General features: G+C 30.7%; 2 protein-coding genes across 2 annotated transcripts; one reads left to right on the forward strand and one right to left on the reverse strand.

Moving 5' to 3' along the window:
* Positions 1 to 2,496: 2,496 nt before the first annotated feature.
* On the forward strand, positions 2,497 to 8,648 carry LOC129605484 (antigen 5 like allergen Cul n 1-like). The gene is made up of 4 exons (XM_055515267.1): positions 2,497 to 2,822; positions 2,928 to 3,077; positions 6,421 to 6,665; positions 8,293 to 8,648. The coding sequence occupies exons 1-4, from the start codon at positions 2,655 to 2,657 to the stop codon at positions 8,564 to 8,566; spliced, it is 837 nt and encodes a 278-aa protein (XP_055371242.1). The 5' UTR covers positions 2,497 to 2,654; the 3' UTR covers positions 8,567 to 8,648.
* Positions 8,649 to 9,960: 1,312 nt separating this feature from the next.
* Positions 9,961 to 12,706, reverse strand: LOC129605468 (multiple inositol polyphosphate phosphatase 1). The gene is made up of 6 exons (XM_055515251.1): positions 12,047 to 12,706; positions 11,506 to 11,933; positions 11,300 to 11,447; positions 10,688 to 10,898; positions 10,441 to 10,629; positions 9,961 to 10,376 (listed from the first exon to the last, which is right to left on the reverse strand). Exons 1-6 carry the CDS (start codon positions 12,228 to 12,230, stop codon positions 10,205 to 10,207), a joined length of 1,332 nt encoding a protein of 443 aa, XP_055371226.1. The 5' UTR covers positions 12,231 to 12,706; the 3' UTR covers positions 9,961 to 10,204.
* Between the last annotated feature and the right edge of the window lie 6,638 nt (positions 12,707 to 19,344).

Below are 19,344 nucleotides of genomic sequence, written 5' to 3' on the forward strand. Positions count from 1 at the left end.
TGCGGACGGTCGAGCTGAGCTTATATATAAAATTTCAAGTAAATCGGTTGAATATTTTCTTCAAAATGTTCAAAAATGTAAAACAGGCCCGCTAAAAAGTGCAGTTCCCGAGGCCTGATATATACCAAAAGTTGATCGATCCGTGCCATGGTGGAAACAAACTTACATATAAAATTTCATCAAAATCGGTTCAGCCGAACTTGAGATACACGCGTGCACACACAGACCGACAGACCGACAGACCGACAGACCGACAGACCGACAGACCGACAGGTTGCTAAAAATAGTTTATTTACACTTCCCTACTATGGAGAAGTACGTTCCCACCGAAAACTCGATATGCAAAATTTGTTGCCATCACATAACCTACCTATTGTTTACACAATACGGTCGGTAAAAAAGAACTGTCAAATATATGATAAATTGCCAAAATCTGATGCAAATTTGCATAACGAGCTGCTATTTTTTATTAATAATTCTTTAAAACTAATATTAGTTTTTTTTTTTAATTTTTTAGCTTATTTTAATTAATCTAAAAGAAAGCTTAAAAATATTTCCGTTCTATTTCTTCGTCTCATTATACAAAACTGGTGTAGAAATATAATATTTTAATTGTTTGTTTTACTGTCCGAATAATTTAATTTTAACTAATCATGTTATACGGTATTGAATATTCATGACAGCTACTTTCATTATAAGTAGATTTCAATAAAATAATCTACTTAAGTATCTAATTTTTTTTTCCATAATATATGATAAAAATTTTAATATATTTTAAAATTAAATTAGAAAATTTTGACTAAAAAACCCATGTTGCCGGACCGCTCATTTGCAACAATAGTTGCATAACTCAAAAAATACGATTTCTGAGTAAATTGTACAAATACTTAAAATATATTTTTGTGCAAAAACGTCAATTAAAACTAAAAAATTTTGGCTTATTCTAGTTCATAAAGTATTGCTAGAACGAAAAGAAGATATTAACTTAAAAATTTTAAAATGAAATGTTTTCAAAAGTGCAAATTTTGAGTTGTGTCAGTGTTACATTAAACAAGCGATATTTTTTTAATATAAATGCCAAGGTTCTTTCCGTAAAGAGAAAAATATTAAAATTTTTGGGGATATGACCTTAAATTAATTTTTCAAATACATAAATTTCGGCTGTATCCATTAAACGTTATTAATTCAAAGTTAATTTTGTTGTTGAGTGGTTTTGTAACTATGAAGAATAAAATCTTAAGAAGTCTTAATGGACAACATTATTTTAATCACTTTACAGACATATAATGTTGCTATATTAAAAAATATATTTTGATTATATCTTATTTTTCTCATTTCAAATTTAAATAGTAAAAATGCTCTCTTTTTTGACACTTGCAGGTAAATGTAATCGGTTATTTAATTTAATACAATAACAATGGTTTTTCTTAATTAAATGTTGTAAATTTTGGACCTAAAACCTTATATGTGCACATAGACAATATAATGTCTATAACGACATCTACATATATCCACATTAAAATTTTCAAATTGAAATATTAATTTGCATTTATTGATGAATTAACATATAATGTATAAAATTCAGAAACGTGCTGTGTTATACCGCAAATCTTCAAAAAAAAAAATTTATAATTTAATATGATCAGTTTGAAAAAAAGCTCAACATAAGCACGCCAATAATTTATACATTTTTTTTTGTTATCTTATATACACTGAAGCAAAATAAGAATATTTTTTAAAACAAAACAGTATAATAAAAAAAAAATTAAAAAAAATACTAGATATTCTAAAGCTAAATGATGGACGATGATATGACCCGCCAAAGTATGACCAAAGTCAGAGTATATAAAAGCAAATTGTCTGATTTAAAGATGTTTCAATACTTTACAGAAGTTCCTTCCGTTCAGATTAAAATAAAAAATTCTTGTAACTTGATTTACAAAATTTTTTAATTTATTTTTTTATAGTTGTTTTTGTAATTCTGTTTTGGTTTTTTTGTTTTGCAAATTAATTTTGTTTGGTTTTCACTTATAAAAGTTTTAAACAGAAACGATTACTTAAGATCATATTATATAACTGTTATATAGTATAATATAATAGTTATTATAGGATCGTTTACGCGCAATTTTAAAATTTTAATAAAAAGAATTTCAAAAAGGAAAAAGCAAAATATAAAATGAAAAGAATATAAAAAACTTAATTAAACATTCAAAGTCAATATTATAAAAAAGGCAAATAAAAGAAAGATTATTATTATTAAAATATTTAACTTAAATAATAAATTTTAAGAGGGGGAGAAAACAATTCATATATTCAAAAAATCGAAAACAATAAAAAAAGAAAAGAATCGAATATTTTGTTAACTATTATTTAAATACTTAGGTATATAGTTATTGATAATTTATTCAAAAATAAGTATACGAGTATATTGGTGACATTAATTCAGTGTTTTTGTATACCAATTGATGAAAAGAACAACATACTCGTATAAAAAAATAATAAAAAAAAAATCAATAGCACAGTGGTGTTAAAATCATTGTTAATTTTTGAGTGATTTCTAAAATAAAACATAAAATATCAAAATATAAAAATTAAATATAATAGAAAGAACAAATTAAATAAAGAGTGTAATAAATATACAAAAAAAAAACAAAATGGCTTTTTTCACAAAAATATCAACAATTACAATTCTTTTCTTATGTATTCTTATAAAAAATAATAATGTTATTGGTAAATTGCATAACGCTTATCATGGTACATGGTGTGATCCAAAATTATGTCATAATAGTGGTGAAAAACATGTTGCTTGCGGTAATACAGGTGTAAGTATATGAAGAAAGTTTAAAATTTCATTCAAAATTTCATTCGTTAGAAAATTTTTTATTATATGCATATTTTTTCATTATTATTTCAATATATGTATGTAGAGTCTTGGATCAAAATGCCCTAGTGATGCTGTTGTAATTGATGTTAAACCATTTAAAGATTATTTTTTACATGAACATAATCGTTTAAGAAATAAAATTGCAATGGGTTATGTACCAGGATATAAATCAGCTGCAAGAATGGCAACAATGGTAAATATTAATTTTTTATTTATTAATATAATGATATTGTAATATATGGGCATATATATTTATATATTCCTATATTAAATACATATAAATTATTGATAAAAAATATAAAGAAAAATTGAAAAAGAAAAAAATATTCAATTTATGTGATAAATGCGTTTTACACGGAATTATTAGTGATTTGGAAAAAATTTTTCCATATTGCATTTAGTTAAAGAATTTTAATGCAAATGATAAAATCAATTTTTCAACAAGTGCTATTTTGTGTACTTAATTGAAAACTTGAAATATTTAAGTAATTTTGAGGGTTATTTCATATACATAAATGAGGTGAACATGTCAATGAGGCACATTTCAGTGCTTAATGAATTCCATAATTTTCAAATTAATTATCTTATTAAAGCATTTCAAAATTAATGTTTTGATTACTATGAAAATATGAATAAAAAGCGGGATAGTTGGGGATTTATACTGAACAAATTAGGAAAAGTAATTCAAACCTAAATAAATTCGTACGTGAATTCCGAATTGTTTTTAAAAGAAATAACATTAAATCCTCAAATTTATTCATATCAAATATTATTTTAAACTCAAACTGATACAAAACACAAATTAAATCTAAAATTAATTTGCCAATATGTATACTTATAATTTTACTTATAGTTTCACTAATAATATTAAAAATTATTATATGCCATAATTTAGGAGTATATTGTTAATATTACCATAAAATGTTAAATTAATAAAAATGACAAAAAATTTACCATAATAGTTTAACAAAAATGTTATTCACAAATCAAATTATTTTGGATATTAGAAAATTAAATGATAATTTATTCATAATAAATTATTTGTAATATTTTAAAATATCATTTGCATTATATATGGGGCAATATAATACTTATTTGTCTATAAGAAATTAGAAAAAAAAATATTGAAAAAAAAAAAGAAAAAAATATTCTAGAAATTTGCATACATAAATAATATGCAGATATAAATGTATATATATATACATTTACAAAATCCACTAAATTCGCATAGAGACAAAAAAACAAACAACGTTCTCCTAATTAATTAAAAATCAATTTTTTATAATATTATAAATAAATAATAAAAACAAAATATAACTCGGTTTCCAAGTTTCTGATGATAAGATTTAGATCTACAACCGTACTTTTAATATAAACATTTAAAACCTTTTTTTTTCTATTTTATGTTTAGCAGGAAAAAAAGTCGTATTATTTCCGTAATAATTGCCGCATATGATATTGTTGCCAATTGTATGTGATAAATAGTTCGATTAGAATAAAAAATAATTTGTTCGAAAATGACTCTGGAAGATGTAAAAATTACCGTATAACAGTTTCATTTACAATTCGTTTTCTTATATTTTTTACTAGCTCTGTAAATTGAAATTTAAATACATTTTTATTATTACATAAAAGCATACTTTTTATTTATTAAGCTACTAATACTACATTTACGTATTAAGCTAAATATTTATTTTTTAAGCTACCAACCTATTTATGAATAACGTAGAAATACATAATTCGTTTTGAAATGTAACTATTTTTTATGAGAAATTACACCTTTTCGGTTAATTTGAAGATGATATAAAAGTGTTTGTTTAACTTCAAATTATTAAATTTGTCTATAATAATTGAATTTGTCTATAATAATGTGATTATAAATATTTTGCATTACATACTAGTTAGTATACATGTCGTATTTCTGTGACAAAATTGCCTTAGCTTAAAAAAACCAATTTTGTGAAAATCCATTGGACACAGTTTTCTGTTATAAAACAGGCGGACTTTAGACTAATTTTAAAATATTTTATACACTTTATATAAAAATATTGGAAATATTGTATTGAAATTTCAAAAATTGTGCTTTTCGAGTTAGTACACTTTTGTCATAGAGGTGTAATATTCACATATATATAAGTATTTGTACTGATTTATTGATTTAAGCTCGAAAAAATTCTAGACAAAATCACATGTTAAACATTTTATTGTATTGACGACCCCACAATTAAATTTCAATAATTGTTGATTTTTCAGAATTTTTTTTTTTGAAATCATTTACGAGGCAATAATAATTTATCATTTTAACTATCATTTTTTTTTTAACTTTTCAATGTTAAATGAAATAATTTTTGCCATAAAGATTTAATTTCTACTCTTACATAATTTCGAAATTTGAATAAATTTTTTTTGAAATGAATTTTTAAAAAATTTAAAAATCAGTCATCGACCTTTTTTTCGTTTTTGTTTTTTCCTTTCTTTGTTTTTTATTGTTTAAATTATTAGCGATAATAAAAATCCTTTTTATTTTTTTTAAATAATTTTGAATTATGAGAATATAGCTATTTAAAATTAAAATTTCTAAATAGATAATTACGTAAAAAGCAAAAGTAAATTTCGAATTAATTAAAATGTAATAAAACACTGGGAGAAAAGGTGAACAGAAATAAGAAAAAATAAAAAAAAAACAATAAAAATAATTCGTGTGGCTCCATTTGGACTAAAATGAAATTTAAATTTTGGGAAATTTTTTTTAAATTTCAGAACAAGAATTTTTTATGGTCTATTGTTCGAAGTTATGATAGTTTGAAAGGTGTCATTTTGTTAATTTAATTAACATTTAAATTATAACAATATTAAATTTGAAATCCAATACATACTTGACGTATGTATATGTCAATGTCATATTTGTGTTTATTACTGTTTTCGTTTATTATCATACAACCAGATCAATAAAAGTAATTTTACAAAAACAAATTTGATTAATTATTTTGGCAACTGAAAACTTGAGTAAATATTTGCAAATAAGAAATGTCATCTGTTTTGTGTACCCATGTATAAAACCTCATGAAATTCTCAATAGAGAACAAGTGTAATAGTAAAATTAAAATTTAATACGTTTTCACTGAATTATTTATTACTAAGAGTAAACTTTAATTAGAGAGTAAAGTTGTCACAATAAATTGAATAGCTTTCATTCGATTTTCGGCAATTAATGAATTAAATTGGATAGTTTTTTATTTTTAAATTACTATGTGGATGAAATTATAGTACCTATACGTGTTTTGAATATTTTGTCACCTAATATCTTACATTGATAATAATCTAAGAGCTTAATATTTTCTTGGAATATTTTAAGACAGTTTATGCAGCTTGATATAGTTATTGCAATATGTTTAAGTATGTCATAATGTCTTCTTAAACTTTTTATAATGATATAATTGGAGGTTCAGAGTTGAATATCGAATTATATATATGATTTATTTTGAAATGAACACGCTTTCTAATGAATTTCATATTTTTAAATTTTATATTTATAGTCATGGGATGATGAATTGGCATATCTAGCATCATTAAATGCAAAAACTTGTACATTTGATCACGATAAATGCTATAATACATATCGCTTTAGAAATACTGGACAAAGTTTAGCTGGTTTATGGAATGCTAAAGATCGTCCATTAAATATGACAAAATTAATTAGTGAAGCTGCAGCTGCATGGTTTGAGGAGCATGAATTAATTGACATGAGTTATATTGATAATTTTAGAATTGAATCAAACTTGTAAGTATATAATAAATTTTCCTTATTAAATTCATTTAAATGAAATTTTGACAAGATATATTAAGTTTGTTGAGCACCACTGTTACATAAAAACAAAAATCAGTATAAAAAGCTTTTTGAAAAAAAAGTTTGCCAAAATACCAAATATTTTTTGTTTTCAATATATTTTTAATTTTAAAAATATTTTTAGAATTATTTTTAATTATACATGATTAAAATAACTTCTTTCCGAAAAAAAAATATTTTAAATTTTCCATAGCTTTGTATTAATATTTTATTATAATTTAATACAGCGGGAGTCTGAATAAAAAGAATGCTAAAACAATGTTTTGAAACGCATCCAAACAAATTATTTAAATGTGAATGACTTTATTGAAATTAAAATACGGTTCGATTCGGCTTCCGATTCAAATTAATTATGAAAAATAAAAAATTTTAGGTATAATAAAAGTATGGTGATCTTAACAGTTTAGAATAAAGTTTATTAATTTATGCACAATAAGACAAGAAAAAATATTTTCGTTGTGAATATTTAAAACAGTTAATTTAATATTTTCGGTTTCGAGAATTGATTCTACATTTAAACTCTTGATTAAGAATAATTCTAAGTTTTTGCATAATTTCAATTATAAATTTTTTGCAAAAGTTTCGGTTATTGAAATGCTCTCACATGAATATCTTTATGTTTAGAATTTAATGGGCGCTAAAACATGATTTTGTATAGTACAAGTGATGTATAAGGTTAATTAACAATTTCATATAATTTATAAATAAATACCCTATTTCTGATTTCTAGAATTAAGATTTACATCATATATAAATGAATGGAAAAATAAAATATTAATCGATAGCCTTATCGAAAACAAGAAAAATTAATAATTTTAGCACCCAGATCAATGTAATTTATTTTAAACGAAACTGGTTTCCGAATATTTTTAGTTAATGTTATTAATTCCCATGTTCTAATGACATTAAGTATATATATTTGCATTTTTTTAATGTTTCTATAATTTTATTAACGTAATAAATTTCAAGAAATCTCCCATTTTTTTTGAATAAAATGAATAATTAACAAAAATAAACAAAGAAATTAAAGTTTTTTGGTTTTTGTTTTTTTTTGGGGGGAAGAAGACAATTCGTGTGTCTTGAAGGTGATAACAATCTTTATGAATTAATCCTTCACTAATGGGAAATTAATTCTTATTCTTTTATTTTTCAATAAAAATAAACTTAAATTTAGTTGATTATGAAAGTTGGTGGAAGGGATTATAATAATCTTATTATTTCTTTTAAATCTTTTTTTTTATTATTTAATAAAAACTCATATTGTTATGAATGAATTTAACTATGTATGGAATTTGGTTGTGAAAAAAATATGTAGTATGTAATACATATTATCGCCCGAAATTATGCAATATTTGCGGATAATTTTTAATTTTAATTCGAATTGATGTTTCAAGTTAAATAATTTCATATGCTCACTGCTTTCTAAAAATTTAATCAGTCGGAACTTAATTTATCTTAAAATACCAAAATGTTGTTAAATACTGTGTTTATTTTATGAAATTCAAATAATAATTGACGTATAAAAAAGTTCTTGTACTCATTTTTTAATTTTTAATTTTAGTGAGGACTATGGACATTTTACAGAATTTGTTGTAGACAGAAATACACATGTTGGTTGTGCTGCTGTAAGATTCTCTGTAAAGGATTATCCATTTTATTATCGTATTAACATTGTTTGTGATTATGCATCTGTTCATTCAAGTGAAACACCAGTATATGAATCAGGTGTACCAGCCTCAAAATGTACAACTGGAAGTAATGCATATTATCCTGGACTATGTAGCCCTCAAGAATATTTTAATCCAAATATATATAATTACGAGCTAATACTTTGAATTTGATGTTCTTTATAATAATTTGCTTTTTTAAAAATGATTTACATTTTAAGGGATTATAAATTAAATATAAAAAAATTGTAAAAAAAAAATAATAACACAAAGTATTACACAAGTAAATTAGATTTAAGGTAGATTAGTTTTTTTTAAATGTATGTAAGTTTATGTTAACGCATTAAGAATGTGATTTTAAAATTGTTTAATATTAGTTATAAATATTAGTTTTAGAATAGCTATAGAATATGATTTTATAAATCATAATACATTGATTATTTTTTAAATAAAAAATATTTTTTTTTTCAAACTTATTATGGATAAAAATATGTATTTAATTTTATCTATTTTTTTAACGAAATTGCATTTTAAAGCCTTTTATTTATTCGTCAACCTTTTTATAAAACGCAGATATTTTTGAAATGCTATGGTTATACAAAAATATTTCAAATGATAAATATTAAATATTAAAGTAATTAGCTGACGTATTCGTATACCTTATGACAAAGGCTCGTTCAAGTAAGCTTTCTCATATAGACTTATTATATAAAGGTGTCTGTTGCAAGCTTGGTGTAGATAAATCTTTTTATCTAGGTGTGAGATAACCATATAATCTATATCCCACAATATTTTTGATAAATATTTTTAAATTAATTTATTTTATTGTTTTGAATGAAGGTTTGAGGAACTAAGATTAAAAATTTGTATTACAATTTATTGATTAAATTGATATTTTTTACAAATTAAATTTAATATGATGTTTTTGATAAATCGTTTGAATTACACATATCCAATGTTATTAAATTTCAATAACTTTGTTTCATTGCGAGATTATGTATCGATACAATAAACTTGTATTTGTACTTCGGTACATAACAAAATTAAAAAAAAATTAACAATAAAAGAAAATAATAAATTTAATATAAATTCTAACAAAAATGTATAAGTTGAGTAATAAAAAAACTTAAAAATTAATTCAGATTTATAGAATTCCGAACACTATTCGGTTTCATAACAATTTGCTTTTCCCTAATGAAACTATTAGAATCGAGTGTTTGTTCAGTATTTATAATTTTGTATAAGGTTGTTTTGATAGTCAAACAGAGAAAACTGACTATTTTTTATTTTAAAACAAATATTTTTCCAATATTAAACTTTTTAAGGAATGACGAAAGATCGGCAAATATAGCCTTTCATGTTACGCTTTAATAAATTTTTTAATTGACCGAAGCAAAATGCAATTTTATTTCTTTTATTTTTATTTGTATATAATAAAAACTTGATAATATTTTTCATAAATTACTTTTACAATGCTAAATTTTAAAAATTATAATTTATCTTTAAAAAGCTTATATTTATGAAATATATTTTATAGTCAAAAATCTTTGATTACAGCCACACATTTTATAATTTTAATTATTTTGACTCAAATGTGCAAAACTCCTAGAAAACAAAACTTTTAAATAAACAACATATAATATACAAATAATAATGATAATAATAATTATTATTAAAAATTAAGATCTTAAATCTAAATTAAAGTAGATTTTTAATTTTTATTAAAAAATTATCGTCCTTATCTAAAACAAATTAAAAAAAAAATTTTTTTTCTTAAAAAAAATACATAATATGCTAATTTTTTAGCTATGATGATGAAATTTTGCAAATTTCATCAAAATCACATTTTTCGAGACTATTTCTAAAACTATGCTTTATTTGTTTTAAATCGCAAAGATCGCTGTCCTTTGGACAGCCTGGTAAATGAACTACTTTTTCCTGGTGTAAAACTAAAATTTTATAGCTTTCATCTTCACAACTAAAAATAAAATATTAAATATCAAAAAGGCTTCCATAAAATAACTTTCTTATTCTTCTTTTACCTATATGTAACAAAAGCTATGTTACTCGCAAAAGCATCGATTTCACTTGTTTTCCATTTGCGCTCTTTTAAAAAGTCTTTGTGTGTTAGCACAAAGTTATCTTTATGAAGTCCCAGATGCGACAAAAACTTAAGTATGGTTCCAGAGTGCGTAAAATAAAACGTTGCGTTTGGGTATGAAGAATTCGGACTGCAATAATAAAAAAGTTAATTAACGTATTAATCAAAAAACGAAATGTTTCTGATACCTAATATGAGAAAACATATCTGAAAACGCTGAACATGCTTGTTTATGTGTTAATTCGTAGCCATAACCATCAATCCAATAATATTCAAGATCTCTGGCAAATTCAAGGATTTGTATGGTTTCATCATCAAAAAGTGTACACCACGGTGAAAATCGTCTTTTATACCACGCAAGCTCAAAGGCACACACCGTGTAAATTAACTGGATGTCATCTAAAATAATACGGAAGTGTTTTAAAAAAGATTAATTAAAAAGATAACCTAATCAATCATAAATTTTGTACGCCTAGTTTAACTGATAAAGAATTATGAGGTTGAACTGAGAAAATAACAAAAAACACAAAAAAAATACCAACGCCTCTTTGTTATTTAATTAGATTTTAATCAAAACATTGGTGTATTTATAATATTGTAGATGGATATTAAAAAGATAAGAGTTTAACGGTTTAAGATAACAAAATAAATAATTTGAACACACGTAATAGATAAAATGTCGTCATACAAATTATCCTATATTAAGTAAAACAAATAATTACAGATAATTGCTAAAAATTATTTTGTGTTTCAAGATTTGTAAATAAAAAAGAGAATTGCGTAAAGTGGTGTATGCTCACCTGATGTGATTCCTTTGACTCCTGTTTTATTTACCATATATTTTATGGCTTTTTTCATTAAGTCACTTTCCATGAATTTTTTTGTTTCAATAAGAGATTTTGGATTTTTGTCAACATCCAATTTCCATTTATCACAAAGTTTATAAAACTAAAATGATAAAAGACATTTGTTTTTCCGACATAAATCATTTGAAAGTTTTACTTACTCTTAATATTGGATCTCTATGCATAGGTTCAGGGTAAGTAATACTATCAGTATTGTATCTGCCAAAGAGGCCAGTGGCAAAACTTTCTGCGCTTCTTAAAGTTCTTTGTGTCGCTGTATATTTAAATTTGTAATGATCTGGGTCGTAGTAGTCATATAAAACTTCTGGAAATCGATTTTGCATTCTTGCTGCTAGTTCTATCAGTTCCATTTCTCCTTCATATACTAAATATTTTTCTTCACTTTCTCCTAAATTGAAATTCCAATTCCTAAACAAAGATAACTCTTTTTCGCATAGTTTGGTCTTTTGCGATGATAATATACGTTTCCGCAAAATACTTAAATCATTTTTAGCCTTTTTGATTACTTTTTTACTCGGATTTCTAGTACCATGTCTTACAATAGACCATATCCTTATAGGGACGCAACCTGAAATTGAAAGTTTTATCTGCAATGACTTTATAACCTTGACATTCCTTCAATACGCAGTTTCAGTAGAAGAAATACCACGTTTATATAAATTTATTTTATTGTTTACTCACCTGGATAATTTAATTGGGAATCATTTCGATTTGCAATTACTCTGTATGGAGTTTTTGTTGCAAGATGACTTTCGAGAGCTGTTTTGGGTATTTTTGTACATTCGTTGATATGATTCCCGCCCCAAACCATAAAAAATAGATTTCCCAATAGCACATATTTAAAAAATGTACTTAAATTATTCATTTTTATACAAATTTTCTACATTTAAATAAATGTTGTGTCTAGTTGAAATCCGAAATTTGATATTAAAATAAAAACTTTTCTGACCAATACAATTAATTAAGAAGGCAAACATTAAATTAAAGATGATTTCAATACAATTTACATCAGAAACAGACAAAGTAAATATGTGCTTTTAAAGTTAATGAACTAAAAAATTTTTTTACAAACTGTAACGTGCACAATCTAAAATTCTTAAAATGCTACGAAAACATTTTTTTCCAATTTTTTATTTTTTCAAGGCTAAGTGCACAAAAATATGAAATTTTATACCGAACACGATTTTTATGCCCTTAAAGTTTTCTTCTATTTTTCTTTAGAAACTTTGATGGGCAACTATCTTTCTTCATTAATAACTTTCATCTGACTACAAAATAAAAACAATAATATATTATAAGTAAATTTTTATAGACGTTATTTGTTTAATTTCCCAAAATAAAACAAAAACTCATGACAACAAATGAATTGTCAAAATTAAACGCATATACCTATTGACATTTTTCTTCATATGATTTTGGCAGTAAGTAGTATCGATAAGGTAGTTTAAATTAACAAAAAAAAAAAAAAATCAAGAGTTGCCAGATATGAAATTCATATTTCAATATGAAATTTTTATGTAAGTAAAATGCAAGAAAAATATTTTGAAAGTACTTCGAAATGGAATATTGTTTGTATCGATAACTTTTTCAAACGCTATATTATTCTGAAGAATAATATAGGGTTTTTTTTTTTTAAGAATGTTTAATTGAAGTTACTTACATACATATGGGACCCAAAACCGCACTGTCACCACCTAGTGGTGGGCCCCGGTAATGGCGGAGGATAAAGGGGTGATTGAAACGATCAAAGTTACGTTCGGGTCGTGGTCATGTCTCGCGGCGAGCCTCTTGCTTTGTGAGTTTCAGCCCTATATCTATACGTCAGCTGACGACAGGCGTCCCAAGTCAAGGTGGAACAGCATATGCCGATGACTGCGTGGCTAAGGGGGAGCTTAGTCGTTAGTATGAGGACTCTGGATACCAGGCGCCCTCCAGTTTAAACGAGCCTTCCCATGGTATGCCAAGCTCTGCCATGGGTGACTTTACTTTCCCGCGCTATTCGTGGGACCAAGAATGGAAGACAATCTAAACAACAATAACAGCAAAAACAACAACAACAAGAACAACTGTGACAAACACGACAACTGCAACAAAAACAACAACAACAACAATAACAACAGAGACAATTACAACAACAACAACAATACTAAGGACAGCATAAACCCAGTTAGTGCTCCAGAGTCTTCAGAACCAGAGCTTCTCTTGACTGACGCAGAGGAGGAACTCCTTCTCACACCAGTAGAGGAAAAGGTGGCGCCTCCGATGGAGACGGATAATCAGGATCCTCTTGGACCTATTATCCAACAAACTGAGGAGGACCTGAAAAGGTTGGACATCAGGGGAAAAAAACAATATTTCTCTGGTGCATCCAAGCGGCGTATCGCGGCTTATATCAGGGATGGCATGTCCCCAGAGGAAGCTCGCAGATATGAGAAGGAAAGGCTGGAAAAGCTGAAGGCCTGCGGATCGGATGTTGTGGCCGACCATACCCAAAAGAGGGAAAGGTCGGAAAGCAACACCCCTGATGCAGGGCCCTCAAAGAAGAGGTCGATGAAGGGCGATGTTGAGGAAAAGGTCCCTGGGAACATTGACTTCTTATCGGGATGCAGTAGCACAGGTCAAGGTGGCCATCACTCATAGACTGTATCCAGAGGAAAAGCTATCCGAAGTTCAGATGGGGAAAATCAAAGTAGCCATCATGGATGAAATGGATAAGGTTGTGGACTCTCATCCACAATTCACTGCAGCGTTGCAAAGGGACGGATGGATATCCGTAACATGCAACAATCAAAACACCAGGGAGTGGATAACCTCTGCAGGAAGATAAAGCCTTGGGACGGTTTCGACGTCGTGGTACTGGATGGCGACGACATGCCCAAACAGCATGTCTGCGTCACCTACGTACCAAAGGACGAGGCAACCGTCAGTCTCTCCAGGGACAAATTTCTAAGTAGGATAGGGAAGCAAAATCCCAGCCTCAAGATAAGTTCCTGGAGGGTGCTGAGGATGGATAAGGAAAAGGACGGGGGCTGCTCCATCACCTTTCCCGTGGATGATTCCGGATTGGAAGATCTACGGAAAGGAAGAAAAACCTCTCAAGGTGCTGGCGGTTGGGGAGGACAAAATAACAAACCAGTGCCCACCGCGACAACGACGAGCACTTCAGGCCAACCAAAAGAGCCAAAACTCATTGGAAAGTCTGAAGTCGCTCCGAAAATGGCGGCAAGGGAAACGGAAGGACCATCGACCAGCACGCCAAATACAAGCGTCCCGGGTTGACCAAAAGGGCTCAAGCCTATTGGGAAGCCTGGAACTGCTTCGGTGTTTGCTGCTGGAGGAGCTAGCGTGGCACCTGGGACGGCAAAAGAGGCTGTGGCTGGGCAGGCGCCCACCAAGATGTGTAAAAAGGCAGCAATGGGAGGTAAGGCTCATGTAAAGCCTTTGTCTAAAGGGCCAAAGCCCACAGACAAGAGCCGGAGGAAATAATATGGCTGTGAGGTGCACCCAAATAAATCTACAGCATGCTAGGGCATCTACTGATGTTCTAGCTCATAGATTTATGAAGGATCACCTCGATATCGCCCTTATCCAAGAGCCTTACATAGTGAAGGATCAGGTTAAGGGCCTAACAGGTGAGCTATTGTATGATAATACAATTGGGGGCAGGCCTAGAGCTTGCATTTTGTTTAGTAAAAGGCTAACGTATTTTCCCATTCCGGATTACTGCTCTAAGGATCAAGTAGCTTCGTTGGTGAAGGTGAAGTCCTGCGGGGGCTGGACAGAGTTCATTCTGTGCTCATCCTACCTCCCGGGAGACTGTGCCCACCCGGACGAGCAACTGAAGGATCTAGTGGACTTTTGTGGAAGGAGGAACTTCCAACTTATAATAGGAAGTGATGCCAATGCCCACCACACCGTCTGGGGAAGCAGCAATATAAACAAAAGAGGTGAGTGCCTACTTGAATTTATATATAGCAATAAATTAATGAATATGAATGAGGGCAGGGAGGAAATTCATAAATGCAATTAGGGAAAAGGTCCTTGACATCACCCTTCGCACTGAATTTATCGGCAGTAGGGTTGGTGGATGGCATGTCTCAAATGAGACATCCATGTCCGATAATAGGCAGATTAGGTTTGATATCATGGTCTCCGGGGGTCTGGCAGAAGAAATTTATCGGGTGCCCCAATCCACAAATTGGAGTCAATTCGAAACGCTCCTCATGGATGGGGTTGGATCCGTTCCTGCTTCTGTCAGAACGGTGATGGATATCGAACTGGCCAGCGAGGCCCTGATGGCGGCTATTACTAATGGGAGCTGCCGCGCTAAGCCGAGGCGGAGTAATAGGAAGTGCCCGTGGTGGAATGAAGAGCTTTCAAGGCTTAGACTAAAGACCAGAAAGCTATTCAATAAGGCCAAGGCGTCGGGTTCGTGGGAAGAGTATAAGGACTCACTCACAAGATACAATAAAGAAATTAGGAAAGCGAAGAGAATCTCGTGAGGGCGTTCTGCAAGGGCATTGATGAACTCTCCAGCAGTGCGCGTCTTCACAGGGTGCTTTCCAAAAAGTATGCTAGCGGGTTGGGTCTAATGGAACGTCCTGATGGCTCCATGACTGAAACCGGAAAGCAGACGTTGGAGCTTATGGCGTCAACTCACTTTCCTGACTCGGAGATTCTTCGGATTCGGAATCACTCAAATGCGGTCATCGAACCGAGGGCATCCTGGCCCAGGAGGGATGACTGGCAACGATCCCGTCTAGTCTTCACGATAGGCAGGATTAGATGGGCTGTTTTATCTTTCAGGCCTTTCAAATCTCCAGGTGATGACGGGATTTATCCTGCATTTTTGCAGAGGGGGTCCTTGAAAACTCATTGAATTGCACAAACGAGGGATTGATGCAACGACTAGCAGATGGGTTAATCGGATGCTACAGAATAGGATTATTAAGTTCACCATAGCTGACGATATACGCTTCATCTACCGGGGGGTGTGTCTGGGGATACGCCGACGATGTGGCCTTCGTCGTGCGGGGAAAATTTGAGAGCACTATTTCTGATCTTCTACAGCAAAATTTACGTGTTGTGGAAAGGTGGTGCAAAGGCGTTGAGTTAAATATAAATCCAAGCAAGAGCACTTTGGTCGCCTTCACAAGACGCAGAAGCAAGGACAGATTAACGAGCCCAATTCTGTTTGGTGAACGTATTAGTTACTCGAGGGAGGTGAAGTATCTGGGGGTAACCCTGGATGATCGTCTCTCTTGGAATACTCATATAGATAGAGTTATCGGGAGAGCTACGGCGGCCTTGTGGACGTGTAGGAGCTTCATCGGCTAGGCCCATCGTCACCTATGCGTCGATTGTATGGTGTCGTAAGGCTCAGCAGGCGGGTGTGCGAGCCAAGCTGGAAAAGCTACAGAGGGTGGCCTCCCTGGGAGTGACCGGGGCAAAGCGGACGGCTCCCACCGCTGCATTGGAGGTGATAATCGGATTGCCGCCACTGCACCTCCATATATTGCAGGAAGCTCGGCTAGTGACTTACCGACTTCTCTCTGGCGAGGACGGGGCAGGGCTAAAGTTGGCCCACAGAACTCACAGAGACTTCATTGAGGGCGATCCGATTCTAAGAATAACCATGTCGGATACCTGTCTGCCGCGGTACAACTTCGACCACAGGTACAGGGTTCTGTTTCCCGATCGATGGACGTGGGATCGGGGTGGTCCGGTACTTAGGTCGGGTTCGAGCGTGTGGTATGCGGACGGGTGTGGGTTCGGGCGTATACGGTGTCCGCCCGGACAAGCGTGTATATGCAACCCTTGACCCGTATTGCACAGTGTCCCAGGCCGAAATACATGCAATAGAGATCTGTCTGAGAATCAATTTGGAAAGGGGGTATAGAAACCGCACCATCTATGTGTTCTCAGACAGCAGGGCTGCACTGCTGGCGCTCCGTTCAGCTCAGGTTACATCCAAGCTGGTCTGGAACTGCCTTGCTGCACTTATGGAATTGGCATCGGAGAACAGAGTGACGCTCATTTGGGTGTCGGGCTATAGTGGCCATGGGGGCAACGAAGTAGCCGATGAGCTCGCGCGGAGGGGATCTGGGGCTGCCTTTGTGCAGCTGCTGCCTTTGTGCAGCTGCTGCCTTTCTGCGGTCTGCCTTCTTCCGCCGTGGGGGCCAGGCTTGCCTGCCTGCTCGCGGCGGAATGCGGCCGTCACTGGCGGGACACGAAAGGGTGCCGTCATGCGAAAGTGTTTCTTTCGGCGTGCTCCGGCGGATTCGCCGCGGAGTTGCTGGGGATGAGCAGGAGCCGGGTTCGCACTATTGCGAATTTCTTCACGGGGCACTGCCCAGTGATGTACCACCTGCATAGGCTGGGGAAGTCGGGCTCCCCCCTGTGCAGATTTTGTGGGGGTGGCGATGAGACCGCCGTGCACATTCTCTGCGACTGTCCGGCACTGGCTGTTCGGCGCTGCAATTGTCTTGGACATGGGTCCCTAAGTGTTCGGGAACTGTTGTCCAACTCCCTTATGGATATCTCCGGCTTTGTGATTGGGACGGGGATATTATAGACGGGAGAGTGGGGAGCTACAATAAGTCAAAAATGGCTGCGTTGGGTTTGGCGGTTAGTCCTGTCCCACTCGGTTCCCTTGGAATCTACGAATCTACATACATATACTTATAACTAAATTTTCACTAAACTAGAGGAACAGTTGTTAAAAATTAGTCGTATTTTATTTGGGCGTAACAAAAATATTTGTGTATTTCTGTCAGTCGTAGTATGTTGTATGTGTGTACATACCTTTATTCATGTTAGAAAAATAATTTTTAATTTCAAAAAATTTCAATGTAAAATTATGGAAGTTAAAGCTTTTTTCAATTGAAACTGTTTAGTATATGTATGTATGTACATACCTGCTATATATCTACATGTACATAATATTCGTATATAAATACATATGTATATGCATATGTATATTATTATGTAGCAAATACACAGTATTAATAATTTTTCAATATTTATTATGCAGTTCAAGTAAATTACAATGGTTAGTTCTTCTTTATATTTTTGTTGTCCATCCAATTTACTTATGCAGTTACTTTGACGGATGTTGCGGATTCGGTTGTAGTTACAAATTCAGGTGTTAATGGTGAAGTTGGGATATTTTTGCACGCACCGTAATGTTCAAATTTGTAATCTGGTATAACAATAATATAATATAAAAATATATTTGATGTGTATAATTATGTAAGTATGTACTTATATATTTTTTATATAAATCTATTTTAATTATTTTTATTTCAATAAGAATTTATTTTAATTTAAGAATATTAACTTTATGATTTGATTTGAATTTCAATTTACTTTTATCATTAAAGATGTTATGTAAAATCATGTCAAGAAAGCCAGTAAAAGTTTTATACTGTTTCAAATACTTATCGTATCCGCAAATTCCAATAATATCCTTGTATACGTCATTTTCTATCGAAGAAATTTTCGATACAAAACAAAATACAATTATTAAGACACTCAAAATTAACTTCATTTTTATGCGGTAAATAAAAACAAGTTGGTTTAGAAGCAAAGGTTATAAGCAAATGTACAAATGTTAACTTCTAATTGCAACATTCAAAAACTTTCTTTATATACAATTTTTCAACAATAAAAATAATTTTTTAAAATCCATAGAAAATTACAATTCTCTGCCAATTATTCGATTCTAATGCTTAATACAGAGTAATAATAAAAAATTTAATCAACTCATTATGGTTAGGATTAGGGAATATTAAGTGGAAAGTAATAATTTTAAAGATATGCACGCTTACATATTTGGAAAAATTTATCTTAAAAATTAATTATTAATATTAATGGCACCTACAAATGTGGAAAATTCTGTGATTACGAAACTCTAATTTTTAATCAGAAACTTAAATTATATTTTGATTTTAAATAAAATTTGCTACAGTAAGTTGATA

Source organism: Condylostylus longicornis, unplaced genomic scaffold, assembly GCF_029603195.1.
Source record: "Condylostylus longicornis isolate FDR11 unplaced genomic scaffold, ASM2960319v2 ptg000013l, whole genome shotgun sequence".
In the NCBI taxonomy this organism is placed as follows: Eukaryota; Metazoa; Arthropoda; class Insecta; order Diptera; family Dolichopodidae; genus Condylostylus; species Condylostylus longicornis.

Excerpts from the sequence above, each read along its gene's own strand:
- LOC129605484 (XM_055515267.1), top strand. The coding sequence starts at position 2,655 with ATGGCTTTTTTCACAAAAATATCAACAATTACAATTCTTTTCTTATGT. Across the intron at positions 3,078-6,420 it reads CTGCAAGAATGGCAACAATG|TCATGGGATGATGAATTGGC; the intron begins GTAAATATTAAT and ends TTATATTTATAG. Across the intron at positions 6,666-8,292 it reads TTTAGAATTGAATCAAACTT|TGAGGACTATGGACATTTTA; the intron begins GTAAGTATATAA and ends TTTTAATTTTAG.
- LOC129605468 (XM_055515251.1), bottom strand. The coding sequence starts at position 12,230 with ATGAATAATTTAAGTACATTTTTTAAATATGTGCTATTGGGAAATCTA. Across the intron at positions 11,448-11,505 it reads ATAGAGATCCAATATTAAGA|TTTTATAAACTTTGTGATAA; the intron begins GTAAGTAAAACT and ends TTATCATTTTAG. Across the intron at positions 10,377-10,440 it reads ATAGCTTTTGTTACATATAG|TTGTGAAGATGAAAGCTATA; the intron begins GTAAAAGAAGAA and ends TTTTATTTTTAG.